At 44.7% G+C, this 13,495-nt stretch overlaps 1 protein-coding gene across 1 annotated transcript in view; it reads left to right on the top strand.

Annotated features, from left to right (window-relative positions):
• Positions 1 to 13,495, top strand: part of LOC126299622 (plexin-B) — a 1,140,690-nt gene that overhangs the window by 1,020,415 nt on the left and 106,780 nt on the right. The window contains exon 7 of the mRNA XM_049991664.1: positions 10,051 to 10,416. Coding sequence (XP_049847621.1) covers positions 10,051 to 10,416 — 366 coding nt within the window. The remainder of the gene's footprint in view (positions 1 to 10,050; positions 10,417 to 13,495) is intronic.

The raw sequence follows: 13,495 nt of genomic DNA, 5'->3' as shown, positions 1-13,495 counted from the left end.
GAGTGTGTGATCCTTCACTAATTACCTCGATGTCTACGAAACTTCGTATTCCAACTAACGACCTATCCCCATTTCACACGGGTATCATGACCGGACGATGCTTCTGGCGCAGCAGTAATAGATTATACAGGATGTCACAGGAGGAACAGACAATATTCAGGCCTATGACACGAACGATCATTTGAAACAAACAATTTCGTATGGACATATGCACCATTCCCAATGGCTTCCGAGACCGAATACATTTAATGTACATTGTTATTTTCTTCTGTATTATTCACTATATTGTCATTGTTTAGAATGTACCTCGGAAGTGTACAGGAAGTAGAGGCGAACAGTTTCATACAAGACATATTCTCTCGCTCTCTTCACGCAAACTATTAGTCCTAGAGGAAAGATGAACAGGACCTTTTTGTAGGGGAATTGAATTTAGTTTAATTTTGTACTGCGACACGTTTTCGCTAATGGCCGCGGTTTCCGAATTATTAAAGAAAAACGTAAGAAAGTAACATTAAATTGGTTCTGTCTCGGAAACCATTCAGAATAGGGCACAAGACCAAATGATGTTTTTTGCTTCAGATGAGCGTTCGTATCATATCCCTGAACATTGGCAGTTCCTCCTGGGAGTGACTGAGATTAGCCTACTCATACCAACAAAACACGTGGCAGGGGACTTCAGTTTATTATAAGTATAGATATTCCTTTCTCCCTTCGGTGTGGCACTCTGGCTCAATAGGCATCAGCGAATTTTATATACGCACTTAAAATGTAATTGTAATAGTATGTCAAGAACTGAATCCTACCACCATAGGAAAAGAATAAAGTTATGGCGCAGAAATAGGATGAAGAAAATTATCTTGCGTGGTAAAAGAATCCTGTGCTGAAAAAGAAGAATGCAAAAAATTGTGGATAGATGCCAGACTTCTATCACTCACCTCTTCTTTCACCTCTGGCAATGATTTGTTAATGTGAAAAGTTCCAGCGTGCTCCGTCGTTCAGAGTCCACGATAAACTACAGGTCCCCACCCCCTCTCCCCTCTCCCAATAAAGCTGGGTAACGCAGTTTAAAGGTCAGAGGAATGCAAGCGCATACTACTCGTAGTTGAGTACAGCTTTCCTTAGTTGTCCGCCTCGGCACGGTGGATTGCTAACCAAAAGGGCACGGGTTCATTTCTCAGCTCCGTCGGGGATTTTCCCTGCTTGGGGATTGGGTGTTGTATTGTCCTTACGTTTGTATCGTCATATTTCACGTTCGAATATTGACATCGCTGTATAGGCACGACCTGAAAGCCAATGAATGCCACTTAGGTGCGGAAATTATTCCTCAAACAAAAGCATCGCCGTTTCTTTCAGTTTTGGTAAAACTCTCCTAAACTGTGTCATAATGACTTGGCTTTAGAAAGAACGTATAAGAAAGAATGGGGGCGTATTGGCTTTTTGTGTTATCATACTCATCTACGGAATGCGCCCACTTGGTCAATTTCATGAGATAATAAAATTAAATGTGTACCTTCGTAGAACGTTGTGAAAGACCCGAAATCGTCGAAGACGATAAAAACTTTATAACCTAATTAGTGACAGGTTGCTGCAAATTCGTCCTCAGTAATATGACACACAGTCATGTTATTCCTTAACCGTTAAGGGGAAAATATCGTGGAAATCTTGATTACAAGGAGCAGTGTGGGAGGATTGGAAATTAAATGATAGCAGAAAACATTCTCACTGTCCAGTTTACTGAACTTGTAATACACGTAAATGTCAACGGCCTTGCCGCAATGGTAACACCGGTTCCTGTCAGATCACTGAGTTAAGCGCCTTCGAACTTGGCTAGCACTTGGATGGGTCACCGTCCGGGTCTGCCGAGTGCTGTAGACAAGTTGGGCGCACTCAGCCCTTGTGAGGCCAGTTGGGGAGCTACTTGACTGAGAAGTGGCGGGACCGGTCACGAAAACTGACAACGGCTGGGAGAGCGGTGTGCTGACAACACGCCCCTCTGTATCTGCAGGTGTTGACGCCTAAGGGGTGAGGATGACACGGCGTCCGGTCGGTGCCTTCGGGCCTTCAAAGCCTGTTCTGACAGTGTCTGTTTGTTTGTTGTTTTTTTGTCATAAATATAACGGTGTTCAATGTGAATAAAACTGAATGGAATTTGATTGCTGTTCAAGGACTCACATCGTGGTCGAGTGACGTTGAACATTCATAACATGGCCATTTACAGCCAATTCTCTTTATTGCTATTTGGTTTTGTGGTCTTCAACCGAAAAACTGGTTGCACACAGCTTTCCACGCTAGACTATCCTGTGCAAGTGACGTCATATCTTCATAATTACTGCAACTAACATATGTTTGAACCTGGTCACTCTGATCAAGCTGTATCCTCCCTCTACACGAGCGAGTGAGGTGGCAGGTGGTTAGCATACTGAATTCGTATTCAGCGGGACGGCGGTTTAAAATCCGTCTCTGGTCATCGAGATTTATTTTTTGCTTGTTTTCCTAAATCGCTCCGGACAAATGCCGGCATGGTTCTTCTGCAAAGGCATGGCCTATTTCCTTCCCCATGGCCTATTTACTTCCCCATCCTTGAAATAGTCCGAGCTTGTGCTCCGTCTTTAGTAACCTCGATACTTACTGGAAGTGAAACCCTAATCTTCCTTCCTTCCCTCTAAAACGTTTACCCCCACCACTCCCAAATTGCTAATTCCTTGATACCTGTGTATGTGTTCTATCAACCGATCAATTCCTTTAGTTAAGTTGTGCCAAGAATTTGTTTTCTCCCCAGTTTGATTAATATCCTTTCATTATTTATCCAGTCTACCCATATAGTCTTCAGCATTATTGTGTAGCACCACATTTGAAAAGCTTCAGTACTCTTTCTCTTCGAACTGTTTTCCGTCCATGTTTGACTTCTCTACAAGGTAGATTTCAGACCAGTACCCTCGGAAACGATTTCCTAACATTTAGATTATTATTCGATATTAACAAATGTCTCTATTTCAGAAACACGTTTCTTGCTATTGCCAGTCGGAATTTTATATACTCTCTGCTCGGCTGTCAACAGTTCCTTTGCTGTCCTACTAGCAAATATTATCTACTGCTTCTGATGTATCATTTCCTAAACTAATTCTCTTTGCATCGCCTAATTTGATTCAGCTACATTGCCTTTATTTTGTTTTCCTTGATGTTCACCCTATAACCTCATTCAAGACACGATCCATTCCGTTCAGCTGCTATTCCAAGTCCTTTGTCGTGTTTGAATGAATTACAATGTCGGCGGCAACACTTAAAGTTTTTATTTCTTCTCCCTGGAAATTAATTCCTTTTATAAACTTCTCCTTGGTTTCCTTTACTGCGTTGTTCATCTACATCTACATCCATACTCCGCAAGCCACCTGAAGGCGTAGGGACTGAATAATTTAGAAGGTTGGCTACAGCCATATCTCACTCCCTGCTCGAATACTGCTTCCATTTCATGTCCTTTGACTCTTGAAACTGCATTCTCGTTCCTGTATAAGTTTCATATACTCTTCTAATCCCAGTATTTTATCCCTCTTACCTTCATAATTTGAAAGAATGTATTCCAGTCAACATTGTCAAACGTTTTCTTTAAATCTACAAATGCTTTCAGTCAAGTTTTTAAGATAAGTTGTAGTGTATAGCCTCCGAATTCTTATATTTCTTCGCAACCTATACGGATCTTCGCCGACGTTATTTTCTACTCTACCTTTTATCCTTCTGTGTGAAGGTCGTGTCAATGTATTGTATTGTAGTGTATTGTATTAAACCGGGGATCTAGAAACGTCGGAGAGGCTTCGTCCTGCCGTAGCCCTCAGTGGTTAACAACCCCAAAACAGGCCACAGCAGTCCACCCATCCCACCGTCAACCCACACCGAACCCAGGGTTATTGTGCGGTTCGGCCCCCAGTGGAACCCTCCGGGGACGTCTCATACCAGACGAGTGTAACCCCAAATGTTTGCGTGGTAGAATAATTATGGTGTACACGTACGTGGAAACCGTGTTTGCTCAGCAATCGCCGACACAGTCCAACTGAGGCGGAATAAGGGCAACTAGCCCGCATTCGTCGAGGTAGAGGCGGAGCCGCCTTAGAAACCATCCACATGCTGGCCGGCACACCGGACCTCGACACTAATGCGCTGGACGGATTCGTACCGGGGACCGGCACGCCTTCCCGGGCGTACAATGTGTCAATATAAGTCGTGGATATGGTTTTTTTTATAAGCAGCAGTGTAATAAGTTTGGAAATAATATCATATGGATAACGTTCTTGGCGTCACGTTTAGATGATTTGTAGTACCTGTATAGGTGTTTAACGTAAAATGATGGGAGAATGGCATTAGATTACTGGTCGGAGAGTTGGACTGTCAAGCGTTCATCGTTCATACTCGTAACATGGCCATTTAGTATGTGCTGCTCAGTCAATACTTTGCCAGTGCTATACAAGGTGTCTAAAGAGTAATTTATATTCCTACCGGAGGTAGTAGTGGCCAAAGCTAAAACAAAACTTCCTGTAATGAATCCTCTCATTCCCATCTGTCTCTCAAACAGAAGTTGACGCTCTAAGTAGTGCTGCATATTGTTAGAGGGCATCCCGAGACATTCTTAGTCGCAGGTTCGAATCCTGCCTCGGACATAGATGTGTGTGTTGTCCTTAGGTTAGTTAGGTTTAAGTAGTTCTAAGTCTAGGGGACTGATGACCTCAGATGTTAAGTCCCATAGTGCTCAGAGCCATTTGAACCATCAGCCCTTCTTCATAATCAATAAGGAATTTAGTGAATGGAATATCACGATATGGCCCAAATCATCACCGAACGCCCACCATGTTTCGCTCTTGGGAACGAAACCCGCCCACAAGTTGAAAACAGTGTGAAGTAAGACTCAACCAACCAAATGACTTTCTTCCATTGATCCATAGTTCAAGTTTCATAACTTCAGCGTCAAGTTTCCCGCTTACGGCATTTTCACCCCTGATGAGTGGCAGCAGAGTTCCAGCTCGCCGTGAAATTCCCTACTTCTGGAGCTCCCTTTATGTTGTTTTAGTGCCGACAGAGTTCGCGATTGCGGCAGTCAGTTCTGCTGTGACTTTTGCGGCTGCCGTCCTCTTATTTTTCGTCACAGTCCTCTTCAGTTCACTCGACATGCTCTTTCGTGCACGTTGTGCCTTACAAGGGGACGCTGCGACGTTGGAATCACAGATTTACTTCAAAGTTTGTACACTTTTAGTAGGCCATTAAAACAACATAATGTGCGAGTAGTGAGTAGCATTATACTGGCAGTTCCGAGAAATTCGCAAGAGAATTTTTACACGTCTGGTATGTGGCTTACGTATCTGTGCGTAGATGACGAACGTTAGACTTAATGGTTAGCGTTCGAAGTTGGTAAAAAGAACGTGTGTGAGGCGACGATGCGACTCCCGCTCAGACTTAATTATTAATCTATTTTTCATCACGGGTCATATTTTTTTTTAATTTCTATGGCATTTGAGAGGTAATAACAAAAAACACTTGTATTTGCATGAAGTTTTAGTGAATTTCATGTTATTTGACCCTTTACTACACTATTGGCCATTAAAATTGCTACACCAAGAAGAAATGCGAATCATAAACGGGTATTCATTGGACAAATATATTATACTAGAACTAACATGTGATTACATTATCACGCAATTTGGGTGCATGGATCCTGAAAAATCAGTACCCAGAACAACCACTTCTGGTCGTAATAACGGCCTTGATACGCCTGCGCATTGAGTCAAACAGAGCTTGGATGGCGTGTACACGACACCAACACGACACCACAGTTCATCAAGAGTAGTGACTGGCGTATTGTGACGAGCCAGTTGCTCGGCCACCATTGACCAGACGTTTTCAATTGTTGAAAGATCTGGAGAATGTGCTGGCCAGGGCAGCAGTCGAACATTTTCTGTATCCAGAAAGGTCCGTACAGGACCTGCAACATGCGATCGTGCATTATCCTGCTGAAATGTAGGGTTTCGAAAGGATCGAATGAAGGGTAGAGCCACTGGTCGTAACACATCTGAAATGTAACGTCCACTGTTCAAAATGCCGTCAATGCAAACAAGAGGTGACCGAGACGGGTAACCAATGGCACCCATACCATACCGCCGGGTGAGAGACCAGTATGGCGATGACGAATACACCCTTCCAATGTGCGTTCACCGCGATGTCGCCAAACACGGATGAGACCATCATGATGCTGTAAACAGAACCGGGATTCATCCGAAAAAATGACGTTTTGCCATTCGTGTACCCAGGTCCGTCGTTGAGTACAGCATCGCAGGCGCTCCTGTCTGTGATGCAGCGTCAAGGGTAACCGCAGCCATGGTCTCCGAGCTGATAATCCATGCTGCTGCAAATGTCATCGAACTGTTCGTGCAGATGGTTGTTGTCTTGCAAACGTCCCCATCTGTTGACTCAGGGATCGAGACGTGGATGCACGATCCGTTACAGCCATGCGGATAAAATGCCTGTCATCTCGACTGCTAGTGATACGAGGCCGTTGGGATCCAGCACGGCGTTCCGTATTACCCTCCTGAACCCAACGATTCCATATGCTGCTAACAGTCATTGAATCCCGACCAACGCGAGCTGCAATGTCGCGATACGATAAACCGCAATCGCGATAGGCTACTATCCGAGCTTTATAAAAGTCGGAAACGTGATGGTAGGCATTTCTCCTCCTTACACGAGGCATCACTACAACGTTTCAACTGCTGTTTGTGTATGAGAAATGGTTGGGAACTTTCTTCATGTCAGCACGTTGTAGGTGTCGCCACCGGCGCCAATCTTGTGTGAATGCTCTGAAAAGCTAATCATTTGCATATCACAGCATCTTCTTCCTGTCGGTTAAATCTCACTTCTGTAGCACGACATCTTCTTAGTGTAGCAATTTTAATGGTCAGTAGTGTATTTTAAATTAAATTTAATTATCACAACAAACATATTTATAACTATCGACAAGGAAACGATGAAAATCATTATTATTTATATGACACCTTTACCGATGACGCAGATCTTCCAACTTGCACAGTTAAAGTCATACTCCCAAAAATGTACTCCGATTTGCCAACCATGCGACGTTTATTTCTGTCGACAAGTAAAAAACTTTATGAGCGCCATCACAACGGTTCATTTCTGATTGACAAAGAACGAGAAGTTGCTTCTCGTGAAGATGCTGTTAAAATCCATTCCATGATACATCGCCGATTGTCAGCACCTATATTTGCCAAAATGTTGCGTTACGCGTGGTTTACATCCAAACTATCTGAAGAAAGAGAAATAGTTACCAAAATTTTGCGCTACTCATGGCTTGCAACCAAACTATCTGAAGAAAGAGAAATTTTTCAAAATTTCAACGATGTGTGTTTTCCCTCAGAAACTTTGAACATTCCCTGTAAATGTGGGAAAACTGCGTTCGCTAGACGTAGCAGATGCCGTTTCAGTTTATGTTTTCCATGTCCGTATGGCAAATACCATCCTGCAGTGTGTGATTCGAGAGCACATCCGACGAGTAATTGTACATTACTCTTGTAGTCTGGCATATTGTGACTCACAATGTTACTGATTGTGAATAACATCATTCGCATCATTATACATAGAGGTTTGACTTGGGCTTTCCAAACCTGTCACTCAATTTAACTGAAAATAGTAAATAGTAAAATAACACATGAAATTCTTGACAATGCACCTGGATTTTTTCATTGTATTACCTCTCAAATGTCGTACAAATTAAATAATATGGCCAGTGGTGAAAAAATAGTTTAATAATGAAGTACGAGTGAGAGTCGCACCATCGCCTCAGATATATGTTAGCGATATTCGAACCCTCGCCTCATCCACGCGAACGCTAATCAAATGTTTCAAATGGCTCTAAGCACTATGGGACTTAACATCTGAGGTCATCAGTCCCATAGACTTAGTATTACTTAAACCTAACTAACCTAAGGACATCACACACATCCAAGCCCGAGGCAGGAGTCAAACCTGCGACCGTAGCAGGAGCGCGGTTCCGGACTGAACCGCCTAGAACGCTAATCACTTGACCACAATGACTTCTTAAGTCTGGCACCTTCGCACCGATACATCAGTTAAATAAAAAACGCTGAAAACTTCTCTTGCGATTTTCTCGGAATTGTTGGAGCAGTGTATCTTACTATCTGTACGTTATGGTTCTTTAGCCGGCCGCTGTGGATGAGCGGTTCTAGGCGCTTCAGTCCGGCACCGCGCTGCTGCCACGGTCGCAGGTTCGAATCCTGCCTCGGGCATGGAGGTATGTGATGTCCTTAGGTTAGTTAGGTTTAAGCAGTTCTAAATCTGGGGGACTGATGACCTCAGATGTTAAGTCCCATAGTGCTTAGTGTCATTTGAACCATTTTGTTGTTTTAATGGGCTACTAAAGGTGTACAAAGTTTGAAGTAAATCCGTGACCCCGACGTCGTGGCCTCTCCTACTTAACGGGTGATGTTTTTCCGCTTTACCTATATGCTCTGTAAATCTTCGATGTTAGCCGAGCGGTCTCAGGCGGAGTCATGTACTGTGCGGATGGTTCCGGCGGAGGTTCGAGTCTTCCCTCGGGTACGGGTGTGTGTGTTTGTCCTTAGGATAATTTAGGTTAAGTAGTGTGTAAGCTTAGGGAATGATGACCTTAGCAGTTAAGTCCCATAGGATTTCACACACATTTGAACATTTTTTCAATCTTCTATGCAGTGCCTCTTGAATCGCCAAAAACTTCAGCTACCTTGATTACGGATTGACCGACCATACGAGCAGCAACAGTTTTCCCACGATGAAATTCACTTACAAGGCAACCTCCCCATCGCACCCCCCTCAGATTTAGTTATAAGTTGGCCCAGTGGATAGGCCTTGAAAAACTGAACAGAGATCAATCGAGAAAACAGGAAGAAGTTGTGTGGAACTATGAAAGCAATAAGTAAAATATACAAACTGAGTAGTCCGTGGGAAAATAGTCAATATCAAGGACAATGGGAATCAAGGAGCGCCGTCGTCCCGTGGTTAGCGAGAGCACCTACGGAACGAGAGATCCTAGGTTCAAGTCTTCCCTCGAGTGAAAAGTTTAATTTTTTATTTTCAGTTTTTGTAACAAACTCTTATGTTTTCATCACTTTTTTGGGAGTGATGATCACATCCACAAGAAAACCTAAATCGGGCAAGGTAGAAGAATCTTTTTACCCATTCGCTAAGTGTTCATGTTAGGTGGGCCGACAACATATTCCTGTCATGTGACGCACATGCCGTCACCAGTGTCGTATAGAATATATCAGACGTGCTTTCCTGTGGAGGAATCGGTTGACCTATGACCTTGCGATCAAATGTTTTCGGTTCCCATTGGAGAGGCACGCCCTTTCGTCTACTAATCGGACGGTTTTGCGGTGCGGTCGCAAACCACAGACACTAAACTTATTACAGTGAACAGAGACGTCAATGAACGAACGGACAGATCATAACTTTGCGAAAATAAAGAAAGTGAAATTTCCAGTCGAGGGAAGACTTGAACCGAGGACCTCTCCTTCCGCAGCTACTCACGCTAACCACGGGACCACGGCGCTCCTGAGCTCACCTTCTCCTCTCTCTTTTTTTTTCTCTCTCTCTCTGTATCGTTCCAATTTTAGTGTATGTACTGCCGAAGCAAGTACTCTCCTTGAAGTTGCCAATGTTACACATGGACTATTTTTTGCTTATTTTTTTTCATAGTTCCACACAACTTCTTCCTGTTTTCTCCATTGATCTGTGTACAGTTTTTCAAGGCCTATCCACTGTGCCAACTTATAACTAAATCTGAGGGGGGGTGCGATGGAGAGGTTCCGTTGCTAGATTTGATGTAATGCATTGATAGCTACACAGAGGTCTGTTAACACCAGGACGTATTGAGGACATCCCAGAGGTGCCTCTCGTGGTTCCGATACAACAGTGCAACCTGGAGACTCGACTAGCACCTGCATTTCTTGCAGTGTTTGCCTATATTTTGCTCAGCAGCCGTTCTGTGCGTGTCTACAGGTGGAGCTGACAATCCGCACGCTGCCCGAGCTGCCGGCGGGCGCGCAGTACCGCTGCGTGTTCGGCTCGTCGGAGCCGATCGACGCGACGGTGACGGCGTCGGGGCTGTGGTGCCGCACGCCCGCAGTGGCCGGCCGACCCACCATCCCGGAGGGGCGCGACCACGTGCTCGTGCCGCTGTCGGTGCGCTCCTCCGAAACCAACAAGGACTTCGTCAGCCGCAACTTCGCCTACTTCGACTGCTCGCGCCACTCGACGTGCGCCGACTGCGTGCGCTGCCAGTGGGCTTGCAGCTGGTGCGTCTACGAGAACCGCTGCACGCACAACGCGACCGCCTGTCAGCGTACTGTCATCAGCGGCGAAAACGTGAGTGCTGCTACGCGCTGCGCAGCCAGCGGCAATCCGGCACCGGCTCTGGCGCATTCCAATATCCCAAACGGACAAAAGACACCCCGTTTCGAGCTGCGAATCGACTCGGGCCGGCAGTACTCGTAACCACAACCAAAACTTTTTGATTATTTATTTCCAGGCGGTGATCACACAAAATGTGTCGTCGGGCTATAGCTTTCGGTCCGTAATGACCGTCTTCAGATCTGTCAGGAACAAGGAAGCAAAATACAGGGTGTCCGAAAAGACTTTCCCTGAATGAGAATTTCACTCTGCAGCGGAGTGTGCGCTGATATGAAACTTCCTGGCAGATTAAAACTGTGTGCCGGGCCAAGACTCGAACTCGGATTTCCCGCTTATCGGGAGCGGTTGCTTTACCATTTTTTTTAATGATGAAGACAACACAAACACCCAGTCCCCGGGCAGAGTAAAACCCCAACCCAACGGGGAATCGAACCCGGGACCCAGTGATCCAGGATTTGGATATCCGAGCACGGCGCAGGGCCAGACCCAAACTCGACGTTTTTGAGATTCCCGATTGTCTAGCAATTTGTCTGCTGCTGGTGTGCGGATTAGCCGCGACAGCAGCTAAAACACATACTTGAGCATCATCATTTGTTACAGGCGTGGTTGACGTTCCACATGTGGCTGAACATTTCCTGTTTCCTTTAATAACGTAACTATACGGCGAACGGTCCGGACACTTGGATGATGTCGTCCAGGATACCGAGCAGCATACATAGCACACGCCCGTTGGGCATTTTGATCACAATAGCCATACATCAACACGATATCGACCTTTTCCGCAATTGGTAAACGGTCCATTTCAACGCAGGTAATGTATCACTATGCAAATACCGTCCGCACTGGCGGAATGTTACGTGATACCACGTACTTATACGTTTGTGAGTATTACAGCGCCATCTGTCACAAAGCGAAAAAAGTGGTCCAACTAAAACATCCATATTTCATTACGTACTACACGAATATGTAATAAAAATGGGGGTTCTATTTTTTAAAAAAAACTCAGTTGATATCCATTTGACCTATGGCAGCGCCATGTAGCGGGCCAACCATAGCGCCATCTAGTTTCCCCCTTCAAGCTAGACGAGTTTAGTTCTTCGTAGTTTTTACGTTTGATGCTTATTTCGTAAGATATGTCGTGAGATATTTGGCCCGGTTACTATCAATGGACCACCCTGCTCGCAGGAGAGCTTCTGTAAAGTTTGGAAGGTAGGAGACGAGGTACTGGCAGAAGTAAAGCAGTGAGGGCGGGGCGTGAGTCGTGCTTGGGTAGCTCAGATGGTAGAGCACTTGCCCGCGAAAAGCAAAGGTCCCGAGTTCGAGTCTCGGCCCGGCACACAGTTTTAATCTGCCAGGAAGTTTCAGTCTTTCCCTGATTGTATAAATTGATAACTCAGGCTAGAAGTAAGATACAAATATGAAACTGGTGTCTAATTGTCTTCAAACTATCCAAGTTTTTTCACACACCAGTAAACTTCCACATGAGCACCCTTGGTAGCTCGTAGCACATCTAGGCGATATTAAATTTCCGTCCACTCATTAGCCAACATCACTGGAGGGATCGATTCAACGACTGTGGTTATCCGCTGCCGCAGATCTGGTACACGTGTTCGGTAGACCTCGTCCTTGACATAATCCCATAAAAAGAAATCTAATGGGGTTATGTCAGGAGAGCGTGGAGGCCAAACCATTGGCCCATCACGACCAATCCATCGCCCAGGAAAGGTCATATCGAGATAGACACGTACGTCCAAACCCCAATGAGGCGGTGCACTGTCTTGCTGAAACAAGACGTCGGGGTGATACTGAAGCAGCTGAGGAACAGCATACAGATTTTACATGTCCAGATACACTGCGGATGTGATGGTAGCCTCAACGAAGAAGAATGGCCCGATAATTCGATCGTGCAATAGCGCGCACCAAACATTCACCTTTGGACTGCCTCTGGTGCACTCCATGACCTCGCCAGGGGGTTGTGAACCCCAAATGCGCACATTATGGCGATTCACTACTCCACTGACAAAAAAGGTCGCTTCGTCGGAAAAGGCAATTCGTCTGAGATAGCCATCATCGTCCTCAACACGTGATAGCATTTCGATCGCAAAGCCATATCGACGTGTACTGTCATTGGGCAACAAGGACTGAACGATTTGCACTTTGTATGCACGAAACAATAAACGTTTGTGAAAAAAAACTTTGATAGTTTGTTAACAATTAGACACCAGTTTCATATTTGTATCTTACTTCTAGCCTGAGTTACCAATTTACGTAATCAGGGAAAGTCTTTTCGGAACCCTGTACAGTTGCTAGGTAGTCTTCATACTGTAAACAATAAATCAGGACTTGGAAGAACAGTTGAACGGAATGGACAGTGTCTTGAAAGGAGGATATAAGATGAACATCAACAAAAGCAAAACGAGGATAATGGCATGTAGTCGAGTTAACTCGGGTGATGCTGAGGGAATTAGATTAGGAAAAGAGACACTTAAAGTCGTAAAGGAGTTTTGCTATTTGGGGAGCAAAATAACTGATGATAGTCGAAGCAGAGAGGATATAAAATGTAGACTGGCAATGGCAAGGAAAGCGTTTCTGAAGAAGGGAAATTTGTTAACATCGAGTATAGATTTAAGTGTCAGGAAGTCGTTTCTGAAAGTATTTGTATGGAGTGTAGCCATGTATGGAAGCGAAACATGGACGATAAATAGTTTGGACAAGAAGAGAATAGAAACTTTCGAAATGTGGTGCTACTGAAGAATGCTGAAGATTAGATGGGTAGATCACATAACTAATGAGGAGGTATTGAATAGAATTGGGTAGGAGTTTGTGGCACAACTTGACTAGAAGAAGGGATCGGTTGGTAGGACATGTTCTGAGGCATCAAGGGATCACCAGTTTAGTATTGGAGGGCAGCGTGGAGGGTAAAAATCGTAGAGGGAGACCAAGAAATGAATACACTAAGCAGATTCAGAAGGATGTAGGCTGTAGTACGTACTGGGAGATGAAGCAGCTTGCACAGGATAGAGCAGCATGGAGA

This window comes from Schistocerca gregaria, chromosome X, assembly GCF_023897955.1.
Source record: "Schistocerca gregaria isolate iqSchGreg1 chromosome X, iqSchGreg1.2, whole genome shotgun sequence".
NCBI lineage: Eukaryota > Metazoa > Arthropoda > Insecta > Orthoptera > Acrididae > Schistocerca > Schistocerca gregaria.
Note: the sequence above shows the minus strand (reverse complement) of the source record. Positions and strands in the feature narration are given on the sequence as shown.